The following is a 24806-nucleotide window of genomic DNA, read 5'->3' as shown; positions in this document are numbered from 1 at the left end:
CACCAACCCGGCATCCCAGCTGGAGCACCGGAGTGGGCCAAGCTGTGTGGTGCGGCCTCCGACCCAGTGCCCACGCTGGAGCACTGGAGCCCGTGCCTCAGTGGGAGCTCATGGGCTGACTTAAAATGGCTCATGGGCCAGCTGTGGTCTGCAGGCTGTAGTTTGCCCACCCCTGCTGTAGAGGCTCAAGCACTAAGCTCCAGAGGTCCCCAGTTTGATCCCACCCCCCAACAACTGGGGTCTGTTGGCATTACAAGTAAGGGCTCATCCAGGATTTCAATTGGGAAGTCTCTGAAGCTCAGGACTCACTTCCTCAGCTAGGGGAAGTATATAACCCACACACCTCCAGGGTGGGGTGTTCTGTCCCATCTAGTAGCACTGAGAACACTTAACGAGCACTAAAATAAGATGGCTCTACAGCCTTAACTAACAGCCAGTTGACTTTTAGCTCATGCTGTAGAGGCTCAAGCACTAAGCTCTAGAAGTTCCCGGTTCGATCCTGCCCGCCGACCACTGGGGTCTGCCGGCGTTACACTAGCAGCAAATATCTCCAATAAAGAAAGGTAGGAGAGACATCCTACGGGCCAAATTTGGGCTGCTAGAAAAGAGATTTAAATCCGGGATTTCCATGATAGCATTCCCTGATACGTTTCCAGTTCCACATGCAGGGCCAGTTAGACAGGAAGAACTGCAGGATGCATGGATGAGACCATGTAGGGAGGAGGGATTTAAGTTTATTAGGAACTGGGGAACCTTTTGGGAGCCTAAACAGGAAGGATGGGCACTGTTTAAACCAAAATGGAACCAGATTGCTGGCATGCGAAATTAAAAAGGTCATAGAGGAGTTTTTAAACTGAGGGGTGGGGGAAAGCTGAGAGGAACTGAGGAGCACACAGTTTGGACAGAGACATCCCTTAGGGGAGGAACTATTAACAGGGATTCTCTATATCCTAATAAAGAGGAGAGGATAGATGTTGATAAAGGACAGGTAGGAACTGAAGAGAAAGAGTCAAACGAAAAAGAGTTCCATTCAATTACATCACATAATGCCAGGCAACTAAACATTGACAAATTTTATAAGTGCTTATATACAAATGCCATAAGTCTAAATACTAAGATGAGTGAATGGTAATACTAAGATGTGGTATTAAATGAGGATGTTGATATAATAAGCATCACAGAAACATGGTGGAATGATGATAATCAAGAGGACACAGTTTTACTACGTTACAAAAATTATAGGCATGGCAGAGTATGTCACGCTGGTGGGGGAGTGGCACTACATGTAAAAAAAAGCAGAGTCAAATAGAGTAAAAATCTTAAATCAAACAGTATCACAGAATCTCGATGGAGAGAAATTCCATGCTTGAATAATAGGAGTAAGAATACACTACCAACCACCTGGTGACGGTGATAGTGAAATGCTCAGGGAGATTAGAGAAGCTGCAAAAACAGAAAAACAAGTAAAAATGGGGGATTTCAACTCTCCTCATACTGACTGTGTACATGTCTCCTCAGGACGGGAAGCAGAGATAAAATGTTTAGACACCATTAATGACCACTCCTTAGAGCAGCTAGTCGTGTAATCCACAAGGGGAGGGGCAATTCTTGATTTAGTCCTAAGTGGTGCATAGGATCTGGTTCAAAAGGTGACTGTAGCTGAACTGCTTGACAATAGCAACAGTATCTAAATTAAATTTAACATCCTTCTGGGGGGTAAAATACCAAAGAAACCCACCACAGTAGCATTTAACGTCAAAAAGAGAAACATAAAAATGAGGAGGTTAGTTCAAATGAAGTTAAAAGGAACCATCACAGGAGTAAAATGCCAGCAAGCTGCAAGCAAACTTTTTACTAACACCATTATAGAGGCAAAAACTATATGTATACCCCTAATAAAAAAACAGCAAGAGGACCAAAAATGCCACCATGGCTATACAGCAGAGTGAAAGAGACAGTTAGAGACAAAAAGACATCCTTTAAAAATTGGAAGTTGAATCCTACTGAGGAAAATAGAAAAGAGCATAGACTCTGGCAAGTCAAGTGTAAACGTATAATTAGACAGGCCAAAAAAGAATTTGAAGAACAGCTAGCACATGACAAAAACTAGCAGCAAAAAAATGTTTAAGTACATCAGAAGCATGAAGCCTGCCAAACCATCAGTGGACAATCAAGGTGCTAAAGGAGCACTCAAGGAAGACCAGGCTATTGTAGAGAAGCTAAATGAATTATTTACATCAGTCTTCACTGCAGAGGGTTGGGGAGATTCCCACACATGAGCCATTCTTTTTAGGTGACAAATCTGAGGAACTCTCCAAGATTGAGGTGTCACTAGAGAAGGTGTAACGTTCACAGACCCTGGTTGTCGGCGGGTGGGATTGAACCTGGGACCTCTGGAGCTAAGGACATGAGCCTCTACCGCATGAGCTAAAAGCCACCGGACTCTTAGCTCAGGCTGCAGAGCAGACTCCTTAATCTCTAAGTAGTCTCAGTGCCAGTAGATGGGACATAACGCCACACCCAGGAGGTGTGTGGGTTACAGAGGTTTTGGAACAAACTGATAAATCAAACAGTAATAAGTTACCAGGACCAGATGGTATTCATCCAAGAGTTCTGAAGGAACTTAAATATGAAACTGCAGAACTATTAACTGTTGTATGTAACCTATAGCTTAAATCAGCCTCTGTACAAGATTACTGGCAGATAGCCAACGTGAGGCCAATTTTTTAAAAGGCCTCCAAAGACAGCCCTGACAATTACAGCCTGGTAAGCCTAGCTTCAGTACTGGGGAAATTGGTTGAAACTATAGTAAAGAACAGAATTATCAGATACACAGATGAACATTATATGTTGGGGAAGAGTGACACAGCTTTTTACAAAGAAAACCATGCCTCATCATTCTATTAAAATTCTTTGAGGGGGTCAACAAACATGTGGACAAGGGTGATCCAGTGGATATAGTGTACTTGGACATTCAGAAAGCCTTTGACAAGGTCTCTCATGAAAAGCTCTTAAGCAAAGTAAGCAGTCAGGGGATAAAAGGGAAAGTCCTCTCATGGATCAGTAACTGGTTAAAAGATAGGAAACAAAGGGTAGGAAAAAAACAGTTTTCATAGTGAAGAGAGGTGAATAGCGGGGTTCCCCAAGGATCTCTATTGTGCTGTTCAACATTAGCTAAATTACCTGTTACCACTCAAGAAAGAGATCTTGGAGTCATTGGAAATAATTCTCTGAAAACATCTAGTCAATGTGCAGCAGCAGTCAAAAAAGCTAACAGAAGGTTAGGAGCCATTGGGAAAGGGATAGTAAGACAGAAAATAACATAATGCCACTATATAAAGCCATGGTATGCCCACATCTTGCATACTGTGTGCAATTCTGGTCATCCCATTCCAAAATGGTATATGAGAATTGATAAAAGTACAGAGAAGGGCAACAAAAATGATGAGGTGTATGGAACAACTTCCATATGAGGAGAGAGTAAAAAAATGGGACTTTTCAGCTTGGAAAAGAGATGACTAAGGGGGTGATATGATAGAGGTCTATAAAATCATGAATGGTGTGGAGAAAGTGAAGGAGGAAGTGTTATCGACCCCTTCATAAAATACACAAACCAGAAGTGACCCAATGAAATTAATAGGCAGTGGGTTTAAGACAGACATAAGGAAGTACTTTTTCACACACTGCACAGTCAACCTGTGGAACTTGTTGCCAGGGGATGTTGTGAAGGCCAAAAGTATAACAGGGTTCAATAAAGAACTAGATACGTTCATGGAGGACAGGTCCCTCAATGCCTACTGGCCAAGATGGTCAGGGACACAACCCTGTGCTCTGGGTGTCCCTAAACCTCTGACTGCCAGGGGATGGATCACTCAGTAAATTGCCCTGTTCTGTTTACTCCCTCTGAAGCATCTGGCACCAGCTACTGTCAGAAGAGAGGATACTGGGCTAGAGGGACCATTGATCTAACCCAGTATGACTGTTCTTATGTCTAGTCCTATTTGTGATGAATTTCTATGAGGTTTTAGCCAATTTGTGATGATAGGTGGAAAGAGACAAGGCAAAATCTATGGCTCTGGATGAACTTTGCTTTAAGATTTGGGTTCATTACTAGTTCCAGCTGCTTCACCACAAAACTCAGGGGGGATAAATGACATGACAAGGCTGAGCTTCATGCAGAGATAGTTTATATGGAAAGACATAGAAATGTCTGTGATATTGTTGAATACTCACTCCATAGCATGAATATCCAGGCCCAGAGGTGCAGGATGATATTTGCGAACCCCATGGCTAAAAACAGAACAAAAATACATCTGAAATTAATTAAGAGCACAGCTACATTTTGTGTACCTTTGTGAAATGTGAATAGAAGTTTCCAGGCCTGTGCATTATATACAAAGAGTGCAGCATAGTGACTCTCTGAATGAGTAAATCTTTCACCGGCTCGTTCATATTATAACATTCTAATCATTTAAATTGGTTGGAAAAAAAATCCATGATATACATAACCATTTGGAATTTAAAAATAATTTCAACCAGCAGCAATAGTGTAGGTTAGTGGTGTAGAGGAGAGACCTCAATATTGAATAACAGATATTCATAACATTCTTATAACTGTTTTATTAGGTCGTTACAAACTTGTTTGCACCTTTACTGAATATTAAATACATCTACATGTACTTTAGAGTCAAGGTGCTTATAACAATCCCATACTATGCTTGGGGGCTCCACCCCTTGCTCCTCCTTTCCCCCCGGGGCCCTGCTGCCCTGATTCTCCTCTTCCCCCAGGGCTCCACCCCCTGCTCCTCCTTTCCTGTCAGGGCCCTGCCGCCCTGCAAATCCTCTTCCCCATGAGGCCCCGCCCCTTGGCCAGTCTGAAAGCTGGAGCCCAGTGACTATATTCTCCCACCATCCCCCTTCATGGAGCTGGGCAAGCCAGTGGCCTGAGCCCTTCTTCCCCCACCCACCCCCCAACATGGAGCTGGCCCTCCCCTCTCTTCCTCCCCCCACAGAGCTGGCCCAAGCCCCTCTCCCCCACAGGAGCTGGCTTGAACCCCTTTTCCCGCCCCCCATGGAGCTAGCCCAAGCCCCTCTTTCCCACCCGCTGGAGCTGGCCTGAGCCCTTCTTCCCTCCCCCATGCAAAGCTGGCCCAAGCCCCCCTCTACCCCCACGTGGGACTGACCAAGGCCCCGCTGCTCACCCGAGGCCCAGGCCCACCCCCTGCTCACCCCACCAGTTCCCTTTTGGCAAAACTGGGCATTTGTCCCATTTGCTCTTGCCAACTGATGATCAATTGGCAAAAGCAAATGGGACACATGCCAAGTTTTACCAAAAAAAAAGTCAGGACATCTGGGGAAGGGCTTAAAAAGGGGATTGTCCCAGCCAAAACCGGATGTATAGTCACTCTAGGCTGTAGTAAGAGCCACCCAGGGAGCCCAGCAGCTGTGGGGAGCCCTGGACCCACCATCTGCCCTGGGTGGGGGACCAGGGTGCCCAAGAGCTGCCCCCAGCCCATGTCCCTGCCCTCCAGAGTGTGCCACCCAGGGAAAGTGGAGGGTCCAGAATTCTCCAGAGTGGCCCGGCTTCTGGCCAGGCCAGGGGGCGGGGCTTTGGGGAGGTACGGGTGAGACAAGGGGCATGGTCTCATGGTGTCAGAGTGGGGTGGGGGGCCCAAATGTTCTTTGTGCCCAGGACCCCAATAAAATTTTAATCCACCTCTGGGTACTGCACAGGTTGTGATAGGCATGTGTAGGATCCATGAAAATTGAAAGGTATGTTGTGCGGGGTGTTGATCATTAGAGGCCTGCATGGATACAAAAATGTGGATCCGCATCCGATCTCCATCCACCAGGACCAACCCACAATCTGACCTGCGATCTGCTAACCGTCTTCTACCTGTATCTGCATCCGCACCCACGGCAGCAAGCCGTCTCACAAGGGCTAGTGAGGGGGTGGGGGGGAGGAGAGGAGGGAAGGGAGCAAGTGGGGGGGGTCTTGCAGGGAAGAGGCAGCGCGAGGGTAGGGATTGGGGTAAGGGGCAGTGCAGGGGCAGAGTCTCGAGAAGGGGCGGCATGGAGGGGGAACGGGAGTTGCAAGACATGCTGCTCCCGGGGGCTCGCAAGTGACGGCACACAGCAATAATAATAAATAATAAATAATAATAATATATGCAGCAGCAGTGCATGTTGCATCACAGTGGGGCGGAGGGGTGGGGCACCAGGGCCCCGCCCACTCCAATCCCCATGGCTGGGGGCTGGCCTTACTGCCCAGGAGCCGGTGGCCAGACCTGGGACTGGGAGTGGGGCCAGTGCTGCTGGCTGGGCCATGGTGCGGATGCTGGTGCTGCCCGAGGGCCCGAGCTGCTTAACAGGAAGCAGTGCAGCAAGCGGGTGCTGAACAGCCCCAACTCCGACCTGCCGCCCAGCCCCAGCCACTGGCTGCTGCAGCTGTCCCGAGCGTACTGCGCCCCCCGGGCTGCCCGAGCTGGATGCCATGGGCCAGGAACTGCTGGTAAGTAGAGTCCTGCATGGTGGCATATGCATCCGAGCCACTATCCACAAAAATGGTCCATGGCTATCCACATCCACTGCAGACTACGTGGCTCTGGGAAGAAGGATATAGGAGTTTGAGGCGCAAGTTGTGTTCTCGTCCATCCTCCCTGTTGAAGGAAAAGGCCCAGGTAGGAACAGTCAAATTGTGCAGGTGAATGCATGGTTATGCAGGTAGTGTCGGAGAGAAGGTTTTGGATTCTTCAACCATGGGATGTTGTTCCAGGAAGAAAGATTGCTAGGAAGAGATGGGATCCATGTAACGAAGAGAGGGAAGAGCATCTTCGCAGGCAGGATTGCTAACCTAGTGAGGAGGGCTTAAAACTAGGTTCACTGGGGAATGGTGATCTAAACCTAGAGGTAAGTGGAGGAGTGGGATACCGGAGGAAACACAAGGAGGAGGGTGCAAGACGGGAAGCCTCCTGATTCATACTAAGAAAGTAGAGCAATCGGCTAGTTATCTTAGGTGCATGTAGACTCATAGACTTTAAGGTCAGAAGGGACCATTATGATCATCTGGTCTGACCCCCTGCATGCTGCAGGCCACAAAACCATCCCTACCCCTTCCCTGGACTCTGCTGTTGAAGTCCCCAATCCTGTTTTAGGTGACTACAATCGGCAGAAACCCTCCTGCTAGAGATCCCTGCCCCATGCTGCGGAGGAAGGCAAAAAACCTCCAGAGGCTCAGCCAATCTGCCCTGGAGGAAAATTCCTTCCCGACCCCAAATATGGCGATCAGTAAGACCCCGAGCATATAGGCAAGAGTCTCCAGCCTGACCCCTGTCAGCCATTGTACAATTTACCTACCATTGCTTGGTTTTCCTCGACTACTATGTTTTACCATTAAACCATTCCCTCCATAAATTTATCTAACTTAATCTTAAAACCAGACATGTACATGAACCCAAGAAGCCTGGGAAACAAGCAGGAAGAATTGGAAGTCCTGGCACAAAGAACTATGACATGATTGGAATAACAGAAACTTGGTGGGGCAGTTCACATCACTGGAGCACTGTCCTGTCATGGATGGGTATAAACTGTTCAGGAAGAACAGTATGGGAGGAAATGTGGAGGAGTTGCACTGTATGTTAGAGAGCAGTACGACTGCTCATAGCTCCAATTTGAAACTGGAGAAAAGCCTGTTGAGAGTCTTTGGGTTAAGTTTATAGGCTAGAGCAACAAGGGTGATGCCGTGGTGGGCGTGTGCTATAGACCACTGGATAAGAACAGTGAGGTAGCCAAGGCTTTCTTCGGACAACTAACTGACGTTTCCAGATCACAGGCCTTTGTACTAATGGGAGACTTCAATCACCCTGACATCTCCTGGGAGAGCAATACAGCGGTGCACAGACAATCCAGGAAGGTTTTGAAGAGTGTTGGGGACAACTACCTGGTACAAGTGCTGGAGCAACTGACTAGGGACCATGCTCCTCTTGACCTGCTGCTTACAAAATTGGAATAATTGGTATGGGAAGTAGAAGTAGGTGGCAATCTAGGCAGCAGTGACCATGAGATGGTTGAGTTCAGGATCCTCACAAAAGGAAGAAAGGAGAGTAGCAAAATATGGACCCTGGACTTCAGAAAAGCAGACTTAGACTCCCTTAGGGAAATGATGGGCAGGATCCTCTGGGAAGGTAATATAAGGGGGCAAGGAGTCCAGGAGAGCTGGCTGTATTTTATAGAAGCCTTATTGAGGGCGCAGGAACAAACCATCCCAAAGTGCAGAAAGAATAGCAAATATGGCAGGCAGCCAGCTTGGCTTAACAGTGAAATCTTCGGTGAGCTTAAACTCAAAAAGGAAGCTTAGAAGAAGTGGAAATTTGTACAGATGACTAGGGAGGAGTATAAAAACATGGCTAGAGCATGCAGGGGTGTAATCAGGAAGGCCAAGGCACAATTGGAATTGCAGCTAGCAAGGGACATGAAGGGTAAGATGATGAGATAACTGGCTCTGTGGGTGAGGGGAAGCAGTGGACGTGTTATTCCTTGACTTTAGCAAAGCTTTTGATACGGTCTCCCACAATATTCTTGCCAGCAAGTTAAAGAGGTATGGGCTGAATAAATGGACTATAAGGTGGATAGAAAGCTGGCTAGATCATCGAGTTCAACAGGTAGTGATCAATGCTTCCATGTCTAGTTGGCAGCTGGTATCAAGCGGAGTGCCCCAATGGTCGGTCCTGGGCCAGTTTTGTTCAATATCTTCATTAATGATCTGGAGGATGGCATGGACTGCACCCTCAGCAAGTTTGCAGATGACACTAAATTGGGAGGAGTGGTAGATACGCTGGAGGGTAGGGATAGGATACAGAGGGACCTAGACAAATTATAGAGGATTGGGCCAAAAGAAATCTGATAAGGTTCAACAAGGACAAGTGCAGAGTCCTGCACTTAGGATGGAAGAATTCCATGCACTGTTACAGACTAGGGACCGAATGGCTAGGCAGCAGTGCTGCAGAAAAAGACCTAGGGGTTACAGTGGATGAGAAGTTGGATATGAGTCAACAGTGTGCCCTTGTTGCCAAGAAGGCTACTGGCATTTTGGGCTGTATAAGTAGGAGCATTGCCTGCAGATCAAGGGATGTGATCATTCCCCTCTATTCGGCATTGGTGAGGCCTCATCTGGAGTACTGTGTCCAATTTTGGGCCCTACACTACAAGAAAGATGTGGAAAAATTGGAGTCCGGTGGAGGGCAACAAAAATGATTAGGGGTCTGGAGCACCTGACTTCTGAGGCGAGGCTGAGGGAACTGGGATTATTTAGTCTGGAGAAGAGAAGAATGAGGGGGGATTTGATAGCTGCTTTCAACTACCTGAAAGGGGGTTCCAAAGAGGATGGATCTAGACTGTTCTCAGTGATAGCAGATGACAGAAGGAGTAGTAATGATCTCAAGTTGCAGTGGGGGAGGTTTAGGTTGGATATTAGGAAATACTATTTCACTAAGAGGGTGGTGAAGCACTGGAATGGGTTACCTAGGGAGATGGTGGAATCTCCTTCCTTAGAGTTTTTTTAAGGTCAGGCTTGACAAAGCCCTGTCTGGGATGATTTAGTTGGGGATTGGTCCTGCTTTGAGCAAGGGGTTGGGCTAAATGACCTCCTGAGGTCCCTTCCAACCCTGATATTTTATGATTCTATGTTACAGGAAGGGTTTCTACAGGTATGTTAGCAACAAGAAGGTCATGGAAAGTGGGGGTCCCTTACTGAATCGGGGAGGCAACCTAGTGAGAGAGGATGTGGAAAAAGCTAATGTACTCAATGCTTTTTTTGCCTTGGTCTTCACAAACAAGGTCAGTTCCCAGACTGCTGCACTGGGCAACACAATATGGGGAGGAGGTGAGCAGCCCTCAGTGGTGAAAGAACAGATTAAGGACCATTTAGAAAAGCTGGACGTGCAGAGGTCCATGGGTCCAGATCTAATGCATCCAAGGATGCTGAGGGAGTTGGATGATGTGATTGCATAGCCATTGGCCATTATCTTTGAAAATTTGTAGGTCCCAGAGTACTGGAAAAAGGTAAATATAGTGCCCATATTTTAAAAAGGGAAGAAAGAGAACCCAAGGAACTATAAACCAGTCAGCCACACTTCAGTCCCTGGCAAAATCATGGAACAGATCCTCAAAAAATCCATTTTGAAGCATTTGGAGGAGAGGAAGGTGATCAGGAACAGTCAGCATGGATTCACCAAGGGCGAGTCATGCCTGACCAACCTGATTGCCTTCTATGATGAGATAACTGGCTCTGTGAATATGGGGAAAGTGATGGATGTTATATATCTTGACTTTAGCAAAGCTTTTGATACGGTCTCCCACAGTATTCTTGCCAGCAAGTTAAAAAAGTATGGGTTGGATGAATGGACTATAAGGTGGATAGAAAGCTGGCTAGATTGTCGGGCTCAACGGGTAGTGATCAACGGCTCGATGACTAGTTGGCAGGCAGTAACAAGCGGAGTGCCCAAAGAGTCGGTCCTGGCTCCTGTTTTGTTCAACATCTTTATCAATAATCTGCATGATGGGATGAATTGCACACTCAGCAAGTTCACAGATGACACTAAGCTGAGAGGAGAGGTAGATACACCAGAGGGTAGGGATAGGGTCCAGAGTGACCTAGACAAATTAGAGGATTGGGCCAAAAGAAATCTGATGAGGTTCAACAAGGACAAGTGCAAAGTCCGGCATTTAGGATGGAAGAATCCCATGCACTGTTACAGACTAGACACTGAATGGCTAGGCAGCAGTTCTGCAGAAAGGGACCTAGGGATTATGGTAGATGAAAAGCTGGATATGAGTCAACAGTGTGCCCTTGTTGCCAAGCAGGCCAAGGGCATATTGGGCTGTATTAGTAGGAGCATTGCTAGCAGATCGAGGGAAGTGATTATTCCCCTCTATTCGGCACTGGTGAGGCCACACCTGGAGTATTGCATCCAGTTTTGGTCCCCCCACTACAGAAGGGATGTGGACAAATTGGAGAGAGTCCAGTGGAGGGCAACAAAAATGATTAGGGGGCTGAGGCATAAGACTTATGAGGAGAGGCTGAGGGAACTGGGGTTATTTAGTCTGCAGAAAAGAAGAGTGAGGGAGGATTTGATAGCAGCCTTCAACTACATGACGGGGGGTTCCAAAGAGGATGGAGCTCGGCTGTTCTCAGTGGTGGCAGATTACAGAACAAGAAGCAATGCTCTCAAGTTGCAGTGCGGGAGGTCTAGGTTGGCTATTAGGAAACATTATTTCACTAGGAGGATGGTGAAGCACTGGAATGGGCTACCTAGGGAGGTGGTGGAATCTTCTTCCTTAGAGGTTTTTAAGGCCTGTGTAATAGGACCTAGCCGAGGCTCGACCCTTCCGGCCAGGAGGGGAGCCATACCGACTCACTACTGTGGGAACAAGCAGTCAGTTAGTCCCGAAGCTCCGGCTCTTTGGTGCAGGGCCGGAGCAACCACAGTTAAAGCTCAGGCCCTTGACTGCAGGGGCGGAGCAAACACAGTAAAGCTCAGGCCCTTGACTGTAGGGGCTGAGCGAGCAAACAGTTCAGAGCCCAGGCCCTGGATCAGGGCGAGGCAAACACAGTTAAGCTCAGGCCCTTGTTTGCAGGGGGCTGAGCGAGCAAGCAGTTCAGAAGCCGAGGCCCTGGATCAGGGCGGGGCAAACACAGTTAAGCTCAGGTAAGGCACGCCTAGGCTTTCTGTAGCCGAGCGTTGGGTGAGGGGGAAGCCTGCCACCCGTGAGCGGGGGTGGCAGGGGGGAACGCAGGCCCACCCACTCCACTGCGTTCCAGCCCGGGGCCCTAGCAGCGGTTACTGCCGCTGCGGGTCAGTGGGGTATCCAGACCGCAACACACTGACATTGGCTCACACTCGGTTGCAGCCGGACTGGGGTCGGCTACCCCCGGGCTACTTCCACGATCCCCCTCAAAGCCTACCTCGTTCATCGCGCCGGGCTCGGGCCAGTCCATCTGCATGGGCTCCTCTCGGCCAGGGCTCGGTGGCAGGTCTGGTAGCTCTGCCGGGAAGTCAGGCCAACGGTCCTCGGGCGGCTCCTCTGGATAGCAGCAGGGGCAAAGGGGTTCGGGTCCAGTCTCACCCTCAGGGTTGGTGGAGTGGGGTTCCCAGGGATTCTCCCAGTGACGGGAGCGGACGGGCTCCGGCGGCTCCTCCTCCTAGCATGCCCGGGGTAGCTCAGGCCAGCTAGGGTCCAGGCCTCGGTCTTCGGCGGTCTCCTGGCCGGGAGCTCCCAGCCACACGTCTGCTCCCTGCTCCCAGACTGAGCTCTGGCGGCCAGCCTTTATACTTCCTGTCCCGCCCCTTGACTTCCGGGGGGCGGGGACAGGCGGTGGTGGTCCCACCCACTCTGGTGCCTGCACGTGGGCTCCCTCTTCTGGGCAGGAGGGGAGCCACACCGACTCACTACAGCCTGGCTTGACAAAGCCCTGGCTGGGATGATTTAGTTGGTGTTGGTCCTGCTTTGAGCAGGGAGTTGGACTGGATGACCTCCTGAGGTCTCTTCCAATCCTAATCTTCTATGATTCTATGATATACATGGATTTTCAGGGCTCTGTTGATCATTGTAGTAGTGGAGATATGTCTGCAGGTTTTGCATCTGTTATTCTGGCAGGGTCTGGTGCCACATTGAGTTGGTGTGTCCCAGGGGCGGCCCTAGACTAACTGCCAGCAACTGGCGCCCTAGGCAAACCATGCAATCGGTGCCCCCCACCCCCAAACCCCAAGGGCAGTAGCATCAATGTCTTTTGAATTTTCATGAGTCAATGCTGACTCCAGTTTTATACACAATTCTCTTATCTGTTTTGCTGTTTTCTTTTGCAAGCTGTGGATATCATATAGAAAGCTAAATATTGACTAGCTGCTGCATCTGTTGAAATCTTTCGTCAACCGAGTGAATAGCAGTATCAATTCACTTTGAACCTTTGTTTTGGGTTCTGAATGGGTGTGTTTCATCCTTCATACGAAACCTGCTGTTTCTTTTGCCGAATGCAAACCGACTCTGGTTCAAATTCTGTTGGAAAGTCTATTTCTTCAGCGAGCTTGGGAGAATCTACCAGTGTTCTTTCAAACCCTTCATCACTTCTGAATTCCTCTAGAATATTTTTAGTTTGCTGAAGTTTTTGAATAGCAGAATGTATGTTCAAGTTCTTTTCCTGAAGCTACTTACTAGTGGGGTTAATCTCGAAAAGGATATTATACCACAAAATGAGGGAAGTCACAAATTTGAACTTGGAAAGGCAATTTGCAAGAGCTTCTGCATCTGAATGTGCCGTATTGCCAGATGATCCAGTAAAGGTAGTACCATTAGAAATTTCAATTAGGGCATCATAAATGTTTCCAAGTTCATAGCCAAGAGACTTTAAAGCATCAATGCAACTCTCCCATCACTAACTAAGTGGTTTCACAGTTAGAGAATTCACATGGCGAGTCAGACTCTCCCAAGAGCGTGTTGAGCCTGAGAAAAACACATAAACATGTTGCACCAGGTCAAAGAAACTGCTTGCCTCAAAACAGCATCTAGCAGCATCATTGACAACCAAATTCAGAGAATGTGCACTGCAAGGAACGAAAAAGGCCCTAGGATTGATTTCCATCATTCTCCTTTGCCATTGTCTTTACCCTTCATATTACTCCCATTATCCTAGTCTTGGCCACGTAAGTTTTCAACAGATAATGACATTGTTTCAAGCTCTTGTAGAATAGTTTCAGTCATAAATGCTCAGGTTGTCTCCTTCAGTGGTACAAAACCCCAAAAATGTTCCTTTATGAGCACTTCAACATTATCTTCATCTGCAGACTTTTCCATATCCACAAAACAAATGATCGTCGTCATTTGTTCAACATGACTCACATCTGGTGTACAGTCCAGTATTATTGAAAAGTATTTTGCAGAATGGACAGCATCTACAATTTTCTTTTTAATGGTATTTGCTGGGATTTGAATCAGTTCATTCTGCATATTTTTTCCTAAGTAATGAACCTGTGTTTCATGATCAGTTATTTTATGTAGATGCTCCTTCATGACTGGATCAAACAAAGCTAGGTGTTCAATAAATTTTAAAAAGTTTCCATTACCTGGATTGTATAATGTTTCATTTCTACCATGGCTGTGAAATGCTAAATTTTGCTCACCAAGAACTCTCACTAAAGCAATCAGATGCTCTAATATTTGTTGCCAACATTCTTCTTTTTCTTTGATCACACGTACATTTTCTTGATGGATAGTTTTTCCTTTTTTCAACCATAATTGAAGTTCTTTCCAATTTTGAAATCATTCCAAATGTTCTGTACTTCTTTCATGTGAAGAGAGAATTGAAGATATGTTTTTCCAGTGCTTCAAACCATTTTCAGTAAGTGATGTACCAATTGCTTGATTTCTAAACAACTTGCAGCAAAAGCAAAACACAGAGTCCTTTGACACTGAATATTGTAACCAGTTTTGATGAATTTCTTCCCCATTAATGAGTTTCCTCTTGTTAGGATGAGCAGAGAATTTTCTTTTATTTCCATCCTTAGGGAAGGGAAATTCATGAACTTAATAATTAATTAATGGAGATATCCCATCTCCTAGAACTGGAAGGGACCTTGAAAGGTCATTGAGTCCAGCCCCCTGCCTTCACTAGCAGGACCAAGTACTGATTTTGCCCCAGATCCCCAAGTGGGCCCCTCAAGAATTGAACTCACAACCCTGGGTTTAGCAGGCCAATGCTCAAACCAGTGAGCTATCCCTCTCCCCCAGGACTTGTTTGGGTCCATGTTCCACAAGAATTTGCCGCACACTGTCATCACATCTGGGCCATGAAGCATGGTTCCCATACTGTAACCTGTTTGTAACTTCCTCATCCTTTCTTCCTTCTGCTTCATTTACTTCCATTTCTGTATGTGTCTCTAAACAGGTGAATAAATTTTCTCCACTTCCATATCAGTCTGATGCTGTAAGCTGCCTTCATCTAGAAGTAAGTTTCCATCATCTTGTGTTTCCAAACTGCTTTTTTGTGGATGTGAGCTACCCTCATCTCGAAGTAAAATTCCTTCATCTTGATGCTGTGAACTGCTTCCATCTTTATTTGGATTAAAGAGAAGATATTTCAGGAAGGATCCCTGCTGTTTTGCTTGGTCCTTTTCCTTCTCAGCCTTTTGTTTACAATACTCAGCTTCTGAGGGTTTTCTTTTTCCTCTTTCTGACATTGGGCATTTGAATATTGTTATGTACTAACTGTGCTCCTGACTGCAAGCATTATAGCGTTAAGGATGGCTGACACACCCACCACATGGTTGATGATTTAAACCACATTGCAGTCATCCCAACACGTCTTTCCACTGCTTAAAGATTCAATCATTAGTAACATACACTCACTTACCTATTAAAACAGTTAGTTACAGCATTTACACTGAAACAAAATGACCTTTTTCTACGTTATAATCTGACACCGGTTGTTTGGAAAGTAATCCCCTTCCTCACTGTTACCCACTTGGAGTATGACGTCATCACTTTCGTAGTCTATTAAGCGTTAATGCTGTTACTTTTCTTTTATGGATCTTATTTATTACATGTGAACCAGTTATAACAAAGAAAAGTTCATAATCATACAGCCCAATAATAACGCTAAGGTTTTAATAACGCTTAAAGATACTCACATTTTGGATTTATAATGCTGAAAGACATTATTCTTTATTCTTTGGCACCAAGAAACACAATTTTCTGGAGTATTCTCTCGATTCTTAACCATCTACCCACGACATGTGTTAAAATGATTGTTTGATATGTATCAACTCGCAATATCTCCGCTCGACATGAATTTCCAGCTATGCAAACTTGATGTACATTCGAGTTAGGTGTCACTAGCATTGTAGCTTTTGCCACTGGCAGATGTGTTTTATTGTGGCTGTGTTATTGCATATCAAAATTGTGGAGTGGGTCATCTTGACACTAAGTCGCAAATTGGAAAAAAAAATCACTAAAATGTTATTTATTTTTGCAGTAAATAAAAGATTTGGCATATTAATAAATTCTCAGAAATGTAGAGAAATGATTCATAATTCATATTCCGGCTGTATGCACATGGGAATTGAAATAATGACATCTTTGTTATTTTATTTGTATTTTTTTCATTTTTTTTTTCACTTTATTTTTTTAAATTTGATTTTTTCCCTCGAATTGGGCACCCTGTTTAACTTGGCACCCTAGGCGACCGCCTAGTTCTCCTATATGGACGGGCCACCCCTGGCATGTCTAGCTCCATGGGGAGTTTGCTTCTGATGATGAGCTTGACATGGCTGGGAAATTGTTTGAAGGCCAGAAGAGGCCGTTCAAGAAAGATTTCTCCAAACTGAGCTCTCAGGCCTTGTCCTCAAAGCAAACCCGCACAACATCTTCAAAAAATGAGCCTGGGAATTTAAATCCATAACTGTGCTAGACACTCAGCAGAGACACTGGTTTTATGGCTCATTACAACAATTTGTAACTTACTAACCCTCCTTTGTCCTATGCCTGCCAGGTGGTAATTGTCTACTTGATTTCAAGTGTTTTCTTGCAACATGTGTTAACTCCTTACGCTTACCAGTCTCTCCCTCCTTGTATTTAGCTTGGATACTCTGGTTACCTTTCCTGTGAAGCTTGTCCCTTCCAGCAACAGAAGTTGGTCCAATAAAAGATATCACGTCACCAACCTTGCCTCTGTCTAGCTGAGTGTCAGCCAATGCATCTAGGAAAACTTGGGGAAATTCTGGGAGATCCTTAGCTTTCAGCAAAACTATAAAATAATGCCTGGGTCTATTGGCAGCTCCCATTTATTCCCCCTTCCAGTGTAACAAGGGGACACTTGAATTAAAATAGCAACAGACTGACAAGTGATAAAAGGACATACATTTTTTTTCATGGTTATTGAGAGGAAGGATGCTCCAGTGCTTAGGGTATTAGCCTGAGTCTTAATAGACTCATGTACCAACCCTGCCACAGACTTCCTCTGTGACCTGGGGCAAGTCACTTAGGATATGTCCACACAGCAGTTGAGAGATGTAACTCCCGGCTCTGATAGACGTACACACACTAGCTCTGCTAAAATAACAGCATGGCCATGGTGGGCTCTGGAACGGGCTAGCTGCTAGAGTACTGACCCAGGGGGTTGGGCAGGATTGGACATGGGCAGCTAGACCACGACCACAACACTACTTTTAGCACTCTGGGTCAAGCAGAGTGCGGGTGGGTGTATCAAACCAAGCTGGGAATCACACCACCCAGCTGCTTAATCTCTCTGGATTGCAGTTTGGTGTCTGTAAAATGGGACTAATACCAGTTGCCCACCTCCCAGGTGTGTCCTGAGAATAAATACATTATGACGCGCTCCAGTATTGTAGTAATGGGGGCCACATACGTACCTAAGACAGATCACTAAGGGAAAGTATTGATTAGTATTGTATATCAATAAGACCTTCCACAGTCAAACTAGTTGGGATCAAAATTATATAAAGGATACCAGCACCTTATTGGTCAGCGCATTGGGGAGCTACTCTCTAACTGGGGCTGGATGAAATTTCCCCCACAGGCCAGTTATGGCATATTTGTCCACCATGGGGCGGAAGATGGACCATTATTCTGATCCAGTGCAGCAATTTCTAATTTTATTTGAACAAGGAATTCCCAGTAAGTGCGGGTCATAAGCTCGCGTTGATTAAGTCCCTGCCCTTTATACACACCGCCCGTCGCTATGACTGATTGGATGGTTTAGTGAGGTCCTCGGATTGGCCCTGCTGGGGTCAGTCACGGCCCTGGTGGAGCGCCGAGAAGACGGTCGAACTTGACTATCTAGAGGAAGTAAAAGTCGTAACAAGGTTTCCGTGGGTGAACCTGCGGAAGGATCATTAACGGGGTTGCGCTCGGCCGGCTTGGGGTCCCCCGACAGCCATGCAGCTGACGACTGAAGAAAGCCTTGGACGTCTCCCCACGTGCAGGATGGGACCCCGCCGACGGGGTCCCGTGCGCGGGGAGGGCCGGGTGCCCCCTCTGCACTCGCTCTGTCCCCCTCCCAGGCGGCTGGGGAGGGGGGTTGAGGTCGGAGGAGGAGGTCTCCTCCATCCGTGCCAGTCCTCTGCCGGGCCACCGTCGCGCCTTCCCCCCGTGTGCGCATACCCGAGCCGCATTCCCTCCGAGACGCCGTCCGCCCATGCGGTCTGCCCCTGGTCGCTGGGACCGCCCTCCCTGCCACTTTGGCACGCGGGGAATGGTGGGGACCGAGCCGTGGGCGACCGACCCCGGACGGGGAGCTCTCAGTGCGGATGTGTGGCCGGGATGGCGACCAGAGGGGGTGTGCAAACGTCGGTGGCCCCAGTCTCGTCCGCCTCCCAGGCACACCGGGAACAGAGGGAAACCCCGGATCCCTAGGACCAGACGAGGCCATGGCAGTGGTTTCTTGGTGCGCCTTCTGGGATGATGCCCCCCGAGGTAATGCGGAGCCGGCTAGCGGGTGCCGAGCACCACTCCGCATGCGGTCCATCGCTCACCTGCCTACCCCCGTGTAGGCTGGAAGCGGTGGCGGGGGGATGGACGCCCCAGAGGGATTGGAACCGTTTCCCTCACCCAGGAGCCAGGTACCTAGCGCGCTCCACGAGCCTCGTGGCCTGGGGAAGGTGGTGGTTCAAAGACTTGTGCGGCCTGAGGTGGCCCATGGACGCCCACAAGGGGGCCCCGGTGAGGGCGGAAGGGGGACCGCCGAGGAGGGAAGGTACCCCCATGCCCCCCTCGGTACCCCCATGCCGCCCACCCCAGGCCTCCCGGTCCACAGGAAGCCCAAGACAGAGAGGGGCTACCCTGCCTTCCTCTCTGCATCGGGGTCGAAAGGCCGGGGCCTGTCTGCCTTTCCCCCCTTCACCCGGGCTCCCACCCCACACTCTGTGAGGGGAGGGCCGAAAGGGCTGGTGCGGGGGGGTTGGTCTGCACGTGGCCGCAGCCGCCTGGCCCCTGCGAGCCAAGCGCCTGGCCCAAACCCAAGCCTTCGGGCTCGATTGTTAAACCTTTACTTGTGACCGTAACGTACGAAGGGCGGGCACCGAGGAGGGCTGCCCCGGATGGGCGGGACGTCCCGGGGGACGGACGGGCGGGCTGAGGCGGCGAGAGAAAGAGGGACCTGCGGGGCCCCGCTGCTCCCGCCCCAAAACCCACCCGAGGTCCCCTTCGGGGACAGCAGGCCGGGGACCCGACCGGTGCGGACAAGGAACTCCCCCGCTGGCACGGCTTTGGCCACATGGGGGAAAAAGGCGCGAGTCTCCCAAAAATAAAAGCCTCATGACAACTATTAGTGGTGGATCACTCGGCTCGTGGGTCGATGAAGAACGCAGCTAGCTGCGAGAATTAATGTGAATTGCAGGACACATTGATCATCGACACTTCGAATGCACTTGCGGCCCCGGGTTCCTCCCGGGGCTACGCCTGTCTGAGCGTTGCTTGAAGGTCAATCGTCCCCGTGGATCCAGTGGTGGTGGGACGCCGCCCTCCTCCCCTGGTGGTGGAGTTCCGTGAGCAACCCCGTTGCTGCCCTCCATAGGAAGCGCAGCTGGGGTGTCACAGGCACCGGGGTCAGTCCATCGCCCCCCTTCCCGCCGTGGCTCTCCCCAACACCTTCGTCCCCCTAAGTTCAGACCCGATGCCGAGGAGCACCCGCTTCGGGGAGCTCGTCCCGTTGGCAGAGGAGCGGCATCACGGCAGCCGGTCCCATGTGCCCCGTTGCCCCATCCACTCTCCCTTTGCACACACCCACTGTGCCCCGCTCGTGCAGCGGGACAGGGTGGAGTTTCCGGGGGACGTTGCGTTGGGGGGGTCGGGGAACGGGGTCGGCTGTGGGTGCCGGCTCCTGAGGGTAGACAGGCCTGCCCTGCGCGGCTGTCTGTGGTGACCCGGCTGCCCGTGGGGTCCTGGTCCCCTCCCCTTCCCCAGGTTATGACGGTGCCCAGGACTGGGGTGCAGTCAGGGTGAGGGCGAGACTCACCAGGAGGAGGAGGGTGTCGGAAAGTCAGGGAGAGAAGGGGCGGGAGGCACGCACGCGTGACGGTAGAGAGAGGAGGAGGGGTTCATGAGGGTGCCCAGGTTTCAAACTCCCCCCCAGATCCTCCGTCCGCCACCTCTGCTGGTCGTTTCCCCTCTCCCTGGCCAACGGCGCCCCCCGCACGCACTCCTGGCGCCATCCGCCCCCCTCTGCTCGCCCCGGTGCCCGTGCCCGTCTCGGCACCTCTCCATGCTCTCTCTTGCTCCTCGGGTGGGCCGTTCTTCCTCAAGCTGGTTGGATCGGGCCTCCTCCGGGGCCGAAGCGCTTCCGCGGTGGGGGGCGGTGGGCGTCCGCCATGCCCCCGCACTCCCGGGTCCCCATCCGACTGCGACCTCAGATCAGACATGGCAACCCACTGAATTTAAGCATATTAGTCAGCGGAGGAAAAGAAACATACCAGGATTCCCTCGGTAACGGCGAGTAAACAGGAAAGAGCCCAGCGCCGAATCCCCGTCCCGTAGAGGCGCGCGGGAAATGTGGCGTACAGAAGACCCATTCCCTGGTGCCGCTCTTGGGAGCCCAAGTCCTTCTGATCGAGGCACAGCCCGTGGACAGTGTGAGGCCGGTAGCGGCCCCCGGAGCACCGGGACCGGGTCTTCTTGGAGTCAGGTTGCTTGGGAATGCAGCCCAAAGCTGGTGGTAAACTCCACCTAAGACTAAATATTAGCATGAGACCGCTAGTCAACAAGTACCGTAAGGGAAAGTTGAAAAGAACTTGGAACAGAGAGTTCAAGAGTGCGTGAAACTGTTAAGAGGTAAACGGGTGGGGGCCGTGCAGTCTGCCCAGAGGATTCAACCCGGCGGGTTTGGTCGGCCGGCCCGGGACGACGGAGCTCCCTTGCCCCCCCTAAAATCCTTGTTTAAATAAGCAGCAGCTATTGAAACACTAGAGAACAGGCCAAAATCTCTTACCTTCAGCCCCCCTCAGTGCTGCTGATTTATCTCTGAGAAGCAGCAAGAGAGAGATTTGTCCGCTGCATCTCCCTCTCTCTGTCTTTCACCGTCTCTGCCTCTTCTCTTTATACAGAGAGCAATTGGCAAGTCCCAGTTCCACAGAACTCACTGGCAAAACTCCCATTGACCAAAGTTTGAGCTCCTAACATCCAAGATCCAAACAATGTGACAGGTGGAATCAATATCTCAAAACTCTGCACTGTCATCCCTGGTATCAACTCTTATCTCAAAGGTTATGGGGATGGTCCTATTGGGCAACATCCGTTCGTCAGTGTGGGGGTGGAGGACAGTGGTGGGACTGCAAACTCTCACTTTCCTGGTACCACTTGCAGGGTATGGGGCTCTGAAGTGCCTGGGAGCAGCAATAAGTCTCTGCACAGACAGTTTATGGGAAGGTGTGGGGAACTGGGCCTGTCTGCTTTTGGGGGAAAGCCTGCTTTTTCTCTCTCTGATGTTGATCATAAAATCATAGAATAACAGGGTTGGAAGGGACCTCAGGAGGTCATCTAGTCCAACCCCCTGCTCAAACCAGGACCAGTTCCCAAATAAATCATCCCAGCCAGGGCTTTGTCAAGCCTGACCTTAAAAACCTATAAGGAAGAAGATTCCACCACCTCCCTAGGGAACCCCTTCCAGTGCTTCACCACCCTCCTGGTGAAATAGTTTTTCCTAATATCCAACCTAAACCTCCCCAACTGCAACTTGAGACCATTCCTCCTTGTTCTGTCATCTGGTACCACTGAGAACAGTCTAGATCCATCCTCTTTGGAACCCCCTTTCAGATAGTTGAAAGCAGCTATCAATTCCCCCCTCATTCTTCTCTTCTGGAGACTTAACAACCCCAGTTCCCTCAGCCTCTCCTCATAAGTCATGTGCTCCTTCCCCTAATCATTTTGTTGCCCTCCGCTGGACTCTTTCCAATTTTTCCACATCCTTCTTGTAGTGTGGGGCCCAAAACTGGACACAGTACTCCAGATGAGGCCTCACCAATGTCGAATAGAGGGGAATGATCACATCCCTCAATCTGCTGGCAATGCCCCTACTTATACAGCCCAAAATGCCGTTAGCCTTCTTGGCAACAAGGGCACACTGTTGACTCATATCCAGCTTCCCATCCACTGTAACCCCTAGGTCCTTTTCCGCAGAACTTCTTCCTAGCCTTTCAGTCCCTAGTCTATAGCAATGCATGGGATTCTTCCGTCCTAAGTGCAGGACTCTGCACTTCTCCTTGTTGAACCTCATCAGGTTTCTTTTGGCCCAATCCTCTAATTTGTCTAGGTCCCTCTGTATCCTATCCCTACCCTCCAGTGTATCTACCACTCCTCCCAGTTTAGTGTCATCTGCAAACTTGCTGAGAGTGCAGTCCATGCCATCCTCCAGGTCATTAATGAAGATATTAAACAAAACCGGCCCCAGGACCTACCCTTGGGGCACTCCACTTGAAACCGGCTGCCAACTAGACATGGAGCCATTGATCACTACCCATTGAGCCCAACGATCTAGCCAGCTTTCTATCCTCCTTATAGTCCATTCATCCAGCCCATACTTCTTCAACTTGCCGGCAAGAATACTGTGGGAGACCGTATCAAAAACTTTGCTAAAGTCAAGGAATAACACATCCACTGCTTTCCTCTCATCCACAGAGCCAATTATCTCCTCATAGAAGGCAATTAGGTTAGTCAGGCATGACTTGCCCTTGGTGAATCCATGCTGACTGTTCCTGATCACTTTCCTCTCCTCTAAGTGCTTCAGAATTGATTCCTTGAGGACCTGCTCCATGATTTCTTGTCTGCTATCATTCTGAATTCTAGGAGAGAAAGTTGTGTTACGTTGCAACCTTCCACCAAAAGACCCACCCCACCCAAACAGTAACAAAACATGTTTAAGTGTAACTCTTCTGCCAGGTGGAGCCAGCAGCAACAAGGGCCGGGTTCAGTATCTAGGGTTCCTTTTCAACAATACAACACAAAACTGGCTTGAGCCCCCACCCAGTGACCTGGGACAATTACACACCACCCCCTGGGCGCCTCTAAGAGGCAATACTTCCCCCCTCGCAAGCACAGAGTCTGAGTGTAGCAAAAACTTTTTAAAAAAGGAGAGAATTAACTCAGCATTAATTTGGGAAAACACTGCAACTAGGGCTCCTAAACACAAACCATGAGCAAAAGACCCATCCCCAAGTAAGTTGGATAGTGTCCTTTTCCCCTCAGGGTCTTAAGTCTAGCTACCCAAAAAGCCCTTTAACGTGCCCCTCACTTCTCTGTATCCCACTCACAATTGCTGTCCTTGGCCAGTGCAGCCCCAGAGTTCAGCGGTTCATCCACAGAGTTCACCTCCCACCCTGTGTGGAAGGCAGGGGGCAGTAAGGAGGCACCTTACACGCTGCACTGCTCGGGCACTCGCTCATTGCCCCAACGCCTCTGCGGCCCTCTGCTCTGGTCCTCTCCACTAGCTTCTCTGCTGGACACTTGCCACACCTTTCCACCAGCTGCCCACTCACCAAGATGTCTTCAGGGGCCCCCCCCACACACACACATAACACAGCTCTCAGTGATTTCAGCCGTTATGACCTCACTGCTGGTGCACACTGGGCAGTCTCTTGCAATAGAGACACTGCCCCAAAGTAGATCTAATACTTAGATCTAGGTATCTGCAATTTCAACTCTGCAGCATGCAACAAAACTCTCAATTAAGTCTAAATTAGCTTTTATGATGCCGTTAAGAAAGAAGGGGTTAAATGGTGTCTAGGACCCTTAAACAGGCTCCACCCCACCATATGCCTCTGCCTGCACCCACCCTCACTCCACTCATTGGGCTTCGGAATCCATTTCCCCTGCATACTGAGGGCTGTTGAACAGGGACAGCTCTAACTTTTTTGCCACCCCAGGCACGTGGCTTTCAGCAGTGTGCCTGCAGAAGGTCCCCAGTCCCGTGGCTTGGGCATACCTGCTGCCAAATTGCCACTGAATCTATGGGACCAGCAGACATGCTGCCAAAGGCTCTGTAACTGCTACCCTCACAGGGACTAGCAGGGCATCCCCCCACAGCTTGCTACCCCAGACACATACTTGGAGCGCTGGTGCCTAGAGCCACCGCTGCTGTTGAGTTGAGGGTGAGTCCCTCCATTGGGCTATGCCAGGTACAGTGCTGCTGCCCTCAGTTCACACAACAAGGATAGCAACCTTTATTACTCCTGCCCCAATAACAAGGAGTCAGGGGATCCAACACCAGCCACAAGTGATCCTTTCGACAAGCAGTCCCATCATGCTGAGCACCTGGGTAGGGTGGGTGTGTCCATGCAAATGAGATCAGCTTCTGAAGTCTTTTTCCACAGTTCACCACTAGATGTCAGGGGAGAGCTCATCTAGACTCTGCTTACATAAGCATTTGATCAAGAGGCTTCCAAATAGGCTAAACCCAGGGGCACTTAGAGCCATACTGGTTGGCTCCGGCATGGTCAGGCAGGTATTGCTTTGCCCCACCCAGCTCAGGGTCCTTCACATTTTCACAGGCCATCAGGCAGGCTTAGACTGTGGGGAGAAGTCCCCCTTCTTTTCTGGCCGTAGTTACCTCTGCCAAGCGACCACCCTGCTCTTTGACTGGGCATTTCCCACCCTTGGCTGGGTGCCAGGGATTGGGCAGGGCCCCGCAGCTGCCTCATGTCCCCACACTGCCATCACCACAGACCCACAGGAATGCAGGCCTGGAAGGGAGCTTAACAGACCTACACCAGCCCTCAGCCCTGACCAGCCGTGCCCAGTGCATGTCTAAC

At 49.4% G+C, this 24806-nt stretch overlaps 2 protein-coding genes and 1 non-coding gene across 4 annotated transcripts in view; 1 reads left to right on the top strand and 2 right to left on the bottom strand.

The window, feature by feature from the left end:
• Positions 1-21157, bottom strand: part of LOC117869540 (IgGFc-binding protein-like) — a 121777-nt gene extending 100620 nt beyond the window's left edge. Inside the window, exons 1-2 of one of the 2 annotated variants that reach the window (XM_034756467.1) lie at positions 20993-21157; positions 4234-4290 (exon numbers count right to left, since the gene is read on the bottom strand). In XM_034756467.1, the coding sequence (XP_034612358.1) occupies positions 4234-4288 (55 nt within the window). In that variant the 5' untranslated portion in view covers positions 4289-4290; positions 20993-21157. The remainder of the gene's footprint in view (positions 1-4233; positions 4291-20992) is intronic. The other variant, XM_034756466.1, reaches the window with a different exon arrangement.
• Positions 1-24806, bottom strand: part of LOC117869539 (IgGFc-binding protein-like) — a 326696-nt gene that overhangs the window by 143416 nt on the left and 158474 nt on the right. The gene's annotated exons all lie outside the window — the stretch shown is intronic.
• On the top strand, positions 19329-19481 carry LOC117869916. Its single transcript, XR_004643862.1, has one exon. It is a non-coding gene; the product is annotated as a 5.8S ribosomal RNA (ribosomal RNA).

This window comes from Trachemys scripta, chromosome 24, assembly GCF_013100865.1.
Source record: "Trachemys scripta elegans isolate TJP31775 chromosome 24, CAS_Tse_1.0, whole genome shotgun sequence".
Lineage (NCBI taxonomy): Eukaryota > Metazoa > Chordata > Testudines > Emydidae > Trachemys > Trachemys scripta.
Note: the sequence above shows the minus strand (reverse complement) of the source record. Positions and strands in the feature narration are given on the sequence as shown.